The sequence below is a fragment of the Nomascus leucogenys genome, chromosome 3 (assembly GCF_006542625.1).
Source record: "Nomascus leucogenys isolate Asia chromosome 3, Asia_NLE_v1, whole genome shotgun sequence".
Taxonomy (NCBI): domain Eukaryota; kingdom Metazoa; phylum Chordata; class Mammalia; order Primates; family Hylobatidae; genus Nomascus; species Nomascus leucogenys.
This window is the reverse complement of record NC_044383.1, coordinates 1,376,279-1,389,077: the sequence shown is the minus strand read 5'-3', so window position 1 is coordinate 1,389,077 and position 12,799 is coordinate 1,376,279. Positions and strand designations below refer to the sequence as shown.

General features: G+C 62.2%; 1 protein-coding gene across 4 annotated transcripts in view; it reads right to left on the bottom strand.

The window, feature by feature from the left end:
- The window catches only part of STK32C (serine/threonine kinase 32C), a 101,902-nt gene that overhangs the window by 35,980 nt on the left and 53,123 nt on the right, over window positions 1-12,799 (bottom strand). For 2 of the 4 annotated variants that reach the window (XM_003275476.4, XM_030805072.1), the window contains exon 2: window positions 2,209-2,264. In XM_003275476.4, the coding sequence (XP_003275524.1) occupies window positions 2,209-2,264 (56 nt within the window). Of the gene's footprint in view, window positions 1-2,208; window positions 2,265-3,497; window positions 3,517-12,799 lie in introns of those variants that run through there. The other 2 variants (XM_030805083.1, XM_030805090.1) reach the window with 2 other exon arrangements.

The window sequence follows — 12,799 nt, the reverse complement described above, 5'->3', positions numbered from 1 at the left end:
GTCTAGATAATCCATTTCTGAGAGCAGCGGCCCCAAGGGTGGAGCTGTGGCCCCGGTGGGTAGAGCAGCTGCACCAGGGCCATTTGGCAGGACCGGACTCTACCCGGTCGGACTCTAAATGCTGCGCCGCCCTGAACGGGTGGGCTCCGGTGCTCTGTCAGGGATCCCACCCCTCGACCCGGAGCCATTTTCACAGGTGGCTCAAACACTGGCAGGGCTTGGGCGTGGCTGAGCCTGGGCCCACCACCACCTGTAGGGAAACAGGGGTGGCTGGGGCCCCTGCTGCTGCAGCCCCTCTGAACTGAGGCCACGTGTGAGCAGACGCAGCTACAGCCCAACTGCACGCAGAGCCGCCCTTCTCAGCCCTCATCCTTCCTGCCACAGGGTCACTGCCTTGGCCAGTGAAAGAGCTGGAAGGACCCCTCCAGGTCAGTGACAGGCCTCACCTCACCCTCCCCTCGGTGCCAGGCACCCATCAGCAAGCATCGCACAGAGCCCCTGCAGGCCTGATGAGGAGGCCGAACTGGGAGCCGGAAGGATCCCTCCAGGCGCGTGACTACCCTGCATCTGAACACGGCACCCAGCAGCTCTCTCCTGTCCCCCGCATTCCACAGCCACCCATTTTATGGGCCAGCTGGCTTTTCCAAGCCTCTTAAGAACTGGTCCAAGGAGCAGAACCCAAGGGGTCTACAGACGGTGGCAGGGCTGAGGCTGCCCACCTGTGCTCATGAGAAGGAGGGGACCATCCCCAGGCAGGGGTGCAGGGCCAGCAGAGGCAGGCGCAACGGGGGCAATGGGGAGATACCGGGGGCCCCAGGAAACAGCACCTGCACCCGCCAGCCTCGCTTCCCAGGGCAGGTCTTTGTCCCTCAGATGCCCTCGGCCTGGCCCTCTCCAGACATGCTGGCCGGGCCCAGGCTTCCCGGCCTCCCTCCTTGAACATGATTCCTGGATGCCTGGTGACTCCCAGGGTCCCCCTAAGCCACCTCTCCTGAACCCGGTCACAGCTGCCGTCCTCCGCTGCCAGAGGGGAGCAGTCCCCCAAAACTCCATCCTGCCTGCCCCTCGTGCACCCGCTGTGGGCCTGGGGAACAGAACTTAGGCTCCGCTGGGAGGACAGGAGGGTCTGAGTCAGTCCCAACAGCCCTGAGTGTCTCTGACGAACTCCGCCAGCTTCAGCACCTCACCTCGATGGTCAACCGGCCTCACCAGCAACAAAACGGTGCAGGTCCACAGGCGCCTCCCAACATGCAGGGACTCAAAAGCACTCTCTCCTCGGTGCACGGGAACTTTCTCAACGCACTGCGCAAAGGGGCTCATTTGCTCTGACTTTTCATCACCCCAGGCCTCAAGTAACCCAGTGGAGCCATCGTTTGCTATACAATGAAATGGAGGTAATTAATCACATTCAAATACCCTACGTATTATGCTCCGGTAGCATGGCAATTGCTTTAAAAAGGGCTTATGGGGCTTAAATAGACACAGTGTCCAGGCAGCTGTACAGCCAGGAGCGGGAGGGAGGCAGAGCCCATCTGCTGAGCCTCCCAGGACAGCTGAAAAGAACTGTCCATTCAGAAGTGATTCATCCACACAGAGCTGCGCACAGAAGCCAGAGGGCTAATTCCAACCTTTTCCGAGTGCTCGTTAAGCCTCTTTGAGTTATAATTACCCCCAATCTCTAGATATTACAAGGCGGCAATCAGGAAGTTAGATCTGGTCAAGAGAAAACAGAAGGAGAGTAAAGGAACAGGCTCCGTCCAGGCCGGCAAGCAGGCCTATCTAGAGGACAGCAGCAGGGCGTTCTGGACGGGGCTGGAGACAGGGATAGGGATGAGGACAAGGACCAGCTAAGGATGCACGCTCAGCACCCACCCTCCATCCCGTCCCCTGCAGGTCCTGAGGAGCAGCCGCAGGCACAGCCTGGCCTCTAGGCTCCAGTTCAGCCTAAGCTGCGATTTTGTCCTCCCGGTGGCTCCCGGACGCTGCGGAGTTGACGACACCATGGGGCCCAGTCTGACGGCGACACAGCTGGCTGCCTCCATGGGAGGAGTGCCCATGCCCTCCCCTAAAAGACCTGGAGCCTCTGCCCAGGTAAGGCTGCTTCTCCCGAGGAGGATGGGAGCAGGTGGGCTCCGGGGACAGCACGTCCGACTCCACGGTTCTGCCCCTGCCCCCTCAGCCCAGTCCCCACCCCAGGCCCTGCCTTACCTTGCCAAAGCTGCCCTTCCCAATGGCCCGAAGGATCTGGAAGTGGTCGAAGTTCACTGCAGAATAAAACAGAGGGACACCTGGTGAGGTGGCAGCAAGGCCCCACATGGCACAAGCCCGCACCCCAGAGCAGCTCCCCCACCTCAACATCCCCCACCCCGACACTGCCCAGGGCCCCTCACCCTAGAAGAGGGTCGCCGTGGGGCAGGCCGAACTCTTGCTCCTGTGCGAGGCAGGAGGGGGCTGAGCCCCGGTCAGTGAAGACATGGGCCTTGGGTCATGCACGTCCTACTCCCAGGATTGTTATGGGATTAGGCATGTGCTCAGCCACAGCAGGGACGGGGCAAGAACGAACCACACACGCCTGAGTCCCAGACTCAACTGGGCTGTCTTCCCAGGCACCAGCCACCCCCACTGAAAACTGCTCCATCCAGTGAAGAGCCCCAAACTGGCAGGCCTGGGGTTTTGGGGGAAGCCACGCACGCATGAGCAGCTGTTCCTGGTTCCCCTCCACCCTGCTCCACATCTGGTGTCGGCCCTGCTGGCGCTCGCTGGGAAGCCTGGGGGAGTCTGCAAACGGCCCCAAGATGAACGAGAGGAGGCTCAGGGCCGTGGCTATGCCCACCACGACCTGTGCGGCCTGGGAGTGCCTGCGCCCAGCACGAGAACCATTCCGCCAGCCTGTGCGAAGCTGCAGAAGGCACCGTTTCCCACACCTGCAAGCCCCTCTGGGAGAAGGACGGCCCCCCTAATTGTCACTCGTGAGACCTGCCCGTGTGACCTGCCCAGGAAGCCTCTATCCACACCAAGGAAAGGGATTCTGATGGGCTTTCCAGACTGTCTGCACTTGCCTTTCAAACCCAGGACATTCTCCGTACACATAAGACGGGGGTCCCACAATGTCACCCACTGGCCTCCAGGAGACGAGCCCCTCCAGATGACTCCCAGGCCAGCAGCTGCCTCCACTTGTGTCCCCAAGCCTGTGTCCCCAATTCTGCACCCCCAAGCCCGTGTCCCCGGGTCTGCACCCCCCAGTGTGCCGCATCCATGAAGGGCCTGCACATGGCTCTCACTGCAAGGCCCTGTGCCCTGGAGCCAGGTTCAGGACACTCACTGCTTCATGACATTTCACCTATTTACCCACTTTTACCCCAGCCTCATGTTCACTTATTCTCTGGAGAATTTGACAGCTGGAACCACCCCCTCCACACACATGGTTATTCTAAAGGCAGGGAAGCCACAGCCAAGGCCAGAGGCAGACCCGGGGAGACACCAGGGTAGGTACTGACTGCTCCTGGGAGGCACAGCCTGGAGTCTCATCTCATCTCCACTGCTCCCTGGGGGTACCCTGTGCCGTCTGGTGGGGCAAGTGCTTTAGGCACTCAGTGTGTGGAGGAGGAGACAGAACAGTTTCTAGAAGAAAGGTTTCTTCACATTTTCCTCGGAACTGTAAAATACCCACTCCCTTCCCAGGGCGCCCCAGGATAGCACCAGGGTTCGGCATAGATGCAGCAGGCAAAGTGTCCATCCTCATGGGCCCTGGGGACAGAGTCACACACCCAGAGTTCTTTCAGCCTGAGCTATGGGCACCGTGACAAGGACCCATGGAGGCTTCAGGGCTCCAAGCACAGGGCAGAGCTGGCATGAAGGTGCAGGGTCGCATCCTGGGGAGAGGACGCCTGTGCTGGGCCCTCCAGGACAAGTGGGCATCAGCTGGGGGCAGGGAGGGGGTGCCCAGGTGAGGGGCCAGCCTGAGCACAGGCAGGAAAAGGACCCCAGGGTATGGACAGACCCACAAGCTGGGCCGTGGGTGAAGTGGGAGGGCGGTCAGCAGAGCACCTGGGGGTGAGGAAGGTGCTGTGACCTGTGGCCTTGGTCTCCTCTGCACAAGACAGTGGGGCTTGACTCGCAGAGGTGGGGAGAGCAGTTTGATTTAAGCGCCTTAGAAAGGTACTCCCTGCTGCAAGTGGCCAGAAAGGCACTGACTGGCACAGGGGGTTGGGACCAGGTTGATGGGCGGGTGGGGCTTCAAAGGGTGAGAGAAGAGGCTGCCAGGCATCAGAGCTGGGCACTGGGCGGAAAGGCCGCAGAGGATGGGCTGTGCTGCACAGACGAGACACGTGGCTGACACCCACAAGCTGGCACAGCCCCCACGAGCCCCCGTTCCAGGCAGCAGCTGCCCCACCCTGCATCCCAGCCTCCTTCCTCAGGAAAACCTACGCACGCCCAAACAGAGATTATGTCATCGAGGCAGAGGCTGCTCCGGCACCAGCAAAGCCACTCCGAGGCAGCCCGGGCCGCGGCCGTGCAGGCAGGGAGCAGCTGCCGCCATGTGGCGTCACCCGATGTCACCAGATGTTAAAGGAAAGTCGGCTGCGAAACAGCATGTGGGACACGCGGGCTGAACTGGAGGAGGGAGGAGAGTGAGAAGGCAGCTGGACCACAGCAGGGGAGGTGGGGACACCGATGCCATCCAGCAGCCAACCCCAATGGGACAGACCTCGGAGTCTGCAGGGCCTGCCCTGCAGTGGGGAGGGGACGGGGTGTCAGGGCGAGGCCCAGGGCTGAGCTGGCCGCCTACAGCTTGGCGAGATGAACTCTGCTGGGTGGCTCTGGGTCCAAGGACCCTCTGTCAATCTAGGCTCCACCCAGGCCCAGGCTGCTGCTGCCCAGAGACCCCTGTGCTCCTTCTTGGAGCGTCCGGTAGAGGCAGAAGAGCCGGCAGAGGGCACAGGAGCCCGTGGTCTGCACAGCCTTGGCCATTCCCAACAGAGCTGAGGACGAGGGTGGTGATCCACGCCAACGTGCACACCTAGGACGGTAACATGGCGCCTGCTGTGCCAGGACCCTGACCCTGGCACTTGGCACATGGGTACCTGGAGTCCAGTCCTGTGCTGCCCTGGGAAACGAAGCCAGCGTCTTCCTGTCCATGGGCACGTGCTCTGGCGGACTCCCCCAGGACCCCAAGCAGCCCGCACAGTGTGGAGCCCTAAGCCTCTGGCCCCCGAGCTGTGAACCAGCAAGGGAGTCCAGCCACCATCACCTCCACTTTAGACAACAAGCACAAGTTCCCGAGATTAGTCCCTCCTGGAGAAGGAAAAGGATGGGAAACAAAATCTATTAAATAACAAGTCAGAAGCATAAGGGATTCATGGCAATTGTGTCACCTGGGCCTGCACACCCGCGAAGCCTCCCGAGGGTGCGAGAGGGAGGAGGCGGCTCCGGCAGGGGTTCCCAGCCAGGAGGCAGCAGCAGGGCGCCTGCGTGCCGGGGCGGGGCTGTGGCGTCAGGGCGTGCAGGGGGCGGGGCTGTAAAGTCAGGGGTGTGCCGGGGGCGGGGCTATGGAGGTCAGGGCGTGTCAGGGGCTGGGCTGTGAGGTGTGGGGAGCTCGCCAGGGCGAGGCTGTGGGGTTAGGGGAGTGCCGGGAGTGGGGCTGAGGGCGGGGCTGTGGGGCTGGGGGCATGCGGCCCCCACCTTGCAGTGCCTGTGATTTGAACACAACTGTCCCTGCTTCCTAAGACTAACCAGGAGAGCGGCCACAGGGACACCACAGACACCAAGTCCGAGACAGCCATGCAGATGCTGCTCAGGGAAGGCGCAGGCGGGGCAGGAATCCTGGATGTGGCTCCAGGACGCCGTGCACGCAGCAGAGTGGAGACCTGTGGGCTTGGGCAGGGCTCACCGCACCAGCACCCATGAGAAGCCCCCAGCCATGTCCACAGTGATTCCCTGCTCAGCGACCTGTTGGCCCAGACCCCGCCAAGTGAGTCATGGACACTGGCACGGGGCTGACCGGCATCGTGGCTGTCCTCTGGATGACCGTGGCTCCACACTGATACCCAGCTCCTGCTGCCCCCAGGTGCCCACCTGGCTGGGACCAGAAACATCTGGCCTTGCCACCGCACAGCGGCCCTCACGCCCTCCCAACCCCAGCCCCGAAGGCTCCAAACCAGTGGAACTGGAGACCCAGTGGCTGTTTCAGGTTCCTGTCCCCAGCGCCTGCCATTAGCAACCCATGAGCATCTCCGCACTGCCCCGGGCTGGGCCAGGACCTCCCATGACCACCGGCCCCGCCCCACGCAAGCCCAGGCTCAGCCCCATTCCCGGCTCCCAAAGGAGAGGTCAGCTCTCATTCCAACACTCAGTGGAGGAGGTAAGGAGAAGGAAGTCCACCGGCAGAAATCTGTCAAAACAGCTCCCTGTGGGCTTTGAGGGGAACAATACGTAATCAGCCTGGTGTCCCAAGAGTGGCTCTGCAACCACCACGGTCACCAGGAGCCAGTGTCTACGGGGTCCATCAAAGTCCTTTCATGAGAGTTCCCGGAGCTCCCTGCACGCTGGCTCCGCACCAGGGGAGGGAAGGGGCTGAGGCCACAGAGCCCGGGGTGGCACCGGCAGAGGGGACAGCGCCCCGAGGGCAGGTGTGTGTGAGGCGCCCGGGACAGGTCACTGCAGAGAGGAGCGGGGGGGGGGGGGGGGGGGGGGGGGGGGGGGGGGGGGGGGGGGGGGGGGGGGGGGGGGGGGGGGGGGGGGGGGGGGGGGGGGGGGGGGGGGGGGGGGGGGGGGGGGGGGGGGGGGGGGGGGGGGGGGGGGGGGGGGGGGGGGGGGGGGGGCGCCCAAGGGCAGGTGTGTGTGAGGTGCCTGGGACAGGTCACTGCAGACAGGAGAGGGCGGGTGTGTGTGAGGCGCCCGGGACAGGTCACTGAGAGGAGAGGGCGGTGTGTGAGGCGCCGGGACAGGTCACTGCAGACAGGAGAGGGCGGGTGTGTGTGAGGCGCCCGGGACAGGTCACTGCAGAGAGGAGCCCGCCCCAAGGGCAGGTGTGTGTGAGGTGCCTGGGACAGGTCACTGCAGAGAGGGGCCCTGCCCCAAGGGCAGGTGTGTGTGAGGCGCACGGAACAGGTCACTGCAGAGAGGAGCCCGCCCCGAGGGCAGGTGTGTGTGAGGTGCCTGGGACAGGTCATTGCAGAGAGGAGACCCGGGCAAGTGTTCCTGAACCTTCCAGGTCTCCGCCTGGCCTTCCATTGGCAGCACAGAAGTCGGAGACAGTTCTAGGCAAAGATCAACATCTGGTCCCCAGAGAGGAGGAAGGTTCCAAGCTGGGCAAGAGGCCAACGCTGCACTCAGAGCCCCCAAAACCAATCCCTGCCTCATGGTGGGCTCCATGCAGGCCACCTCCACGCCCACCTCCTTGGGGCTTCAGTTTTCTCATCTGCCAGTGGGAGGGTACAGTGGGGGTCTGCATAGCAGAGGCCTGGGTGAGGCCTATGGAGCATTAGGGGAGCCAGGGATGTCCCAGCAGGACCCCACCATCCCTGGGGTCACCCCCAAGGAGCCCTGAGCCCCAGGCCCCACGCATCTGCCTCCTATCTGCCACAGGACCGGCCTGGGGGTCTGGGAGCCACCATGTGGTCACCCAACAGCAGGGCTGACCCCAGCTACCGAGTCCCCAGGCCATGAATCTGCTCCCAGGCCCTCCCCAGTTTCCCCTAGTCCCAAGTCTGCTCTCATGGGGGCCCAAGGAAGGGGCAGAGGCCAGGCCCCTGCAATGGGAGGAGAGGGAGCAGAGGGACGGGTCTGCGTGGGTGTGCCATGGGCAGCCCTGGTCACCAAGGAAGCCGGACAGGCCCCCAGAAGGAGTAGGTGTGCAAAGGGTTGGGGTCACGTCACTTGATCTGGGCCTCAGAGGGGAGTGGGCATGGCCCCTTCCTTACACACAGAACCTATTGTGAACAGCCGAGGAGCCCTGTGGCCCTGGGAAAGGGGGGGCATAGGAGCCCCGACACCATCTCTTTACCCCATCTTGCCCCACACTCAGCCCGAGGACTTGGGTGAGCACCCCAAGAGAGTGGTGGGTGCCCACCTCAGATCGACCGTGGCTTCTGGGGGTTGAGCCATGAATGCAAACCCTCCACTACCCACCACAGGCAGGTCGATGCCCTACGCCTCCTGGGGCCTCCAACCCTCCACTACCCACCACAGGCAGGTCGATGCCCTACGCCTCCTGGGCCTCCACCCTCCACACCCACCACAGCAGTCACACCCCCTCCTGGGCCTCCCCCCACTACCCACCACAGGCAGGTCGATGCCCTATGCCTCCTGGGGCCTCTGACCCACACATCGCCATCTCATCCAGCTGGGCCACTCAGGGCTGGACCTTGGCACTGTCTGACCAGAAGTCTCTGGCCGAGAGCCCGCTAGGGACATGGGGGCCTGCTAACCAGCCAAGGTCAGAGGTCACCACATGAACCGCTGGCCAGGCCCCTCCCAGACCCGGGAAGGAGGGAGACACCCTCCTGGAGTGAAGTCTTCAGTGTGGGGGAAACAGACACTCGACAAGCCAGCAGTGTGGCGCCAGGCGCCAGGGAGGGGCTGACGCAGGAAAGGGGGAGGGGGCTGCCATCCTACAAGGCCGTCGGGAGACATTTCTGAAGGGGACATTTGGGCAAAGAAGTGTGGGCATGGGTCGTGATTACGGGGATCAAGACTGTTCTGTCGCGCTTCTCGGCGTGATTTACGCCGTGCGATGCTGTCGGCGCGTCCTCCGCCCGTGCTGCCCACCTCTCAAATTAGGACGCAGGTGAAAGGAGAAGCAGACGCAGCTCCCCCACGGTCCCATCTCACAGCTAGGGGGCTCCTTCCCAGGAACCAGGACGCGTCTGCCTGAAGGAAGCACCTCTGTCCTCTGTACTTGTGTGCACACAATGGCGGGCGTGGGACGGACGGAGCGGCGCGGAGCTCCGGGCCCACCAGCACCTGCCCTCATTGTGCAACTTGGCCAAAGGGCCACAGACGCAGTCTTCCCAGTACAGCAAATGCATTCCAATCAAGGGTCTTTAAAATATTTATTCTTCAAGGAAGGCTTTTATTTTTTTGGCGTTGGCAGCTGAGAGCAGGTCCTATGAGAATCGCCATCTGAATCCCACTGAGCGACCCGAGCGTGGGGCCACCTCCTCCCAGGTCCCTCTGGATTCTGCATCTGCACAGGTGGGTTAAGAAACCAAGGCCAGCCTCCCACACCTCCCGCGGTGTCCGGCAGCCTCTCAGGTCCTCCCTAAGGGCTGCTGGCTGGGGTCTCAGTCCCTGAACCAGGCCCCACAATCAGAGATAGGTTCTCTCAAGACTCGTCAGCGCTAAGCCCAGCACCCAGACAGCAGGGACGTTCGTCCTCCCTAACGCAGCATTTGACTGTTCTGAGAGTTTCACCACCACCTCCAGGCTTACCAGGAGCAACAAAATAACCAAAGAAAAGGCAAGGAGCTTTTCCAGAAAGCAGCACTCCAGCACAATTGTTTCTGGTTTCTGGGTTGCCAGCACAGGTGGCCCATCCACATGTCTGCCTGGAAGGTCCTGCCGGGTCTGGGAACCGGGCAAAAGGAAGCTGGAGGGAGCAGAGGGAGCAGAGGGAGCGGAGGGAGCTGGAGGGAGCTGGAGGGAGCCGAGGGAGCTGGAGGGAGCTGGAGGGAGCCTGGGGAGCTGAGGGAGCCGCCCCTCCACAGCATATCTAAGGCCAAACACCGGCTCAAGGCGAGAGATGGCCAAGACGTCACCTCTGGCACGGCTACCACCAAGTCCAAGGCAAAAGCATTAGGTGACATTTCAACACTTTTCTCCAAGAATAAAAAATGATCTGCCCTCCCGTGTGCCTGGCTAGAACCTTCCTCCCGCCCTGCAGGGACCCGCCTCTGCGTCTAGCACTCGGCTGAGCGGCTGGCCCACGTGGGCGTAGAAGGAGCACTTCCAATAACAAACCATATTAGGAAAGCCCGAAGCCTCAGCGGGGTTTCAGGTTAAAACCTAGTCTTTTCAGGCTGGGCGCGGTGGCTCATGCCTGTAATCCCAGCACTTGGGGAGGCCGAGGCAGGCGGATCACGAGGTCAGGAGATCGAGACCATCCTGGCCAACACGGTGAAATCCCATCTCTACTAAAAATACAAAAAATTAGCCAGGCGTAGTGGTGGGCGCCTGTAATCCCAGCTACTCGGGGGGGCTGAGGCAGGAGAACAGCATGAACCCGGGAGGCAGAGGTTGCAGTGAGCCGAGATCGCACCTCTGCACTCCAGCATGGGCAAAAAGAGTGAAACCCCATCTGAAAAAAAAAAAACCTAGCCTTTTCATAAGCCAGGGCTTGTATCAAAACTAGTAAGAAAATGCTCCCAATGAGGACAGCAAAAGAAGGGAGGAGAGTAAAATAAGCCTGCTGCAGGGCGCTGGGAGTCAGCGCTATGTCACCCCGGCACAATGCGTGCAACCTCCGCGAAGGCTGCCCCCCCAGACCTGGGAGCCCAGGAGAGTGAAAACAGGCTGCTGCAGGGCACTGGGAGTCAGCGCTATGTCACCCCAGCACAATGCGTGCACCCCACGTGAAGGCTGCCTCAAGAGCTGGAGAATCAGCTCTGCTCCTGACACTCCAGGTCCCCTCTTGATGTTTTTGGAGGCCCGGGAAGTGGGTGCTGGACAGTTTCAGAGCTGCCACGTGGTAGGTGAGCTGCCCACAGCTGCAGGCGTGTCCCAGGCCTGGGACGCTTCCCTTCACAGCCCAACCCACCCACTCATCTGGGAGAGGCCCCCACCTCAGAGTGTCCTCAGGCAGAACCAGCCTGTTCGCCCACGGGAGGATTGCACACCAGAAGTGGGCATTACTATGAGAGCTGTCACAAAGATCAAATGTCACACGTGATTGAAACGCATGCAGAAGTTGATTAAATGCCGTCTCTTCTCCTATGACCCGGGAAGTGCTTATGATGAGGAAAATCGTCCCACAGGACTCCGAGACACAGGCCCTGCAGAGCTTGTGCAGCCTCTGGGGATGTCTGGCCCACACGGGACTCCTGACTTAGGAAACACCAGGCTGGGTGGAAGAGTCGGAACTGGCCCGATAGCTCCTCCTGGCAATAGGTGCCCCCAACTCCCGCTCCTCAGGTGCCCTGGCCCACTGGGTGAACAGGAACCACAGGAGTCACCAGACATCACCTCACAGACCCCTCACCCTCTCGCCATGGCCTGCGGGAACTAAGACCCACCACGCTGATGGGTTGACGCAGATGGGGACAAGACAGGTGGGGGCTAGAGCCGCACATCAGAGCTGCTGGGCAGGGGTGGGGAGGCTCCCGAATTACAGCAGGGAACACAGAGCAGAAGCGTCCGGCTGCAGCACCCAGGAGAGGAGCAGGGGGCCCTGCAGGAAGCAGGTCCCTCAACCCTTGCTGAGCCCCACGCGGTTTCCTGCACCACTGAGGATGTGTTGAAACCCTGGGGCAGGAAGGTCAGAGGTCAGGAGAGGGGATGCGGGCGTTGAGTGCTGGCCTCTGACCCTGGACTCCTCAGTCCAGAGGGGGCCTGGAGCCTCGAGGTCATGCCTGGGTGCCTGCGCCATGGCCCAGCATTACGTGCGCTGCCCACGCATCTCAGGGGGCCCAGCTGGCCACCTTCCCCTTCTCCACTGTCCCCTCACCCAGGGGCAGACCCCCGTGACCAGCAGCCTGCAGCCTCTGCACACCCTGGAGCCTGGTTGTCCAGCTTGGACTCGCCCGGGTGGCTTGGCGGCTTGTCGGCATCCCCGGGCAGCTCTGGGACACGGCTCTGTCCTCAGCTGGCACCACCACCCTTCCAGCCTCGGGGAGCCAACTGGGGTCTTACTCTGGGAACATACCCTGTGCCCCAGGCTCCATCTTGGCAGCAATGCCCTCACCCTGTCTTTTCTGTGAAACAGACACAGCCAGCATGTGGCAGCAGCCCAGAGCTGAGTCCTGTGGGGCCCCGGGCTCCAAAACAATCGTGGCTTCTCCTGCCCAGGTACACACCCAGAGCCCGGGGTCCTGGTGCCTGAACCCCCAGCAGGACCCTGTTGGCGGCAGCATTCTTGCCATCTCCCTCCCCCACCTTAATTACAGTGAAAGCTTCCACCCATAAAACAGGCTCAGTGGCGGCATCCCGGGCCAGCACTGTGGATCCTGGTCCTGTCTGGTCTGAAATTGTCTGGAATCGTGTTCCGGTGTTTAATATCGACATCCTCAGACAACAGGGGGAACTGCCATAAATTAGTGATTAGAGCAACCGCCTGATCAATAAAGTATCTCCGGGCGGCGGAGGCTCAGGCCCTCCAGGGCCTGAGGGGTGGTCCCTGAGACCGCAGGAGTCGCCCATGGCAGCAGGGACCTGGGCTCCTCCAGCTCCCCCAACCGCTGGAGAGGTGGGCAGCGGCACTTCCCCCCAGGCTGCCTAGAGGGGTCCTACTGTCCGAGGCCTGGCCCCACCCACCCCTGCCTCTCACTGCGCAGGGCCTAGCACCCCAGGACCACCCACAGGGGCAGACCTGGAGGACTCCAAGGCCGCCTGGCCCTGCAGCAGCTGAGAAGCCTGCTCCTGGGGCTGCCCGTCCAGAGGTACAGATGCTCGGGGACCCCAGAGCTGCGATGGAGACAGCCCTGACTCGGGGTGGGGCTTGAGGCACTTCCTGAGTCCTGAACCCTGAGGCAGGTGTGCCTAGCCGGTGGGGAGGACGCTGGCCACAGCAGCGGCAGCACTGGATGAGGGGGAGCAAGCCCAGTGGGATTCCATGGCTGGGGATCGAAGCAGACCAGCCCAGCAA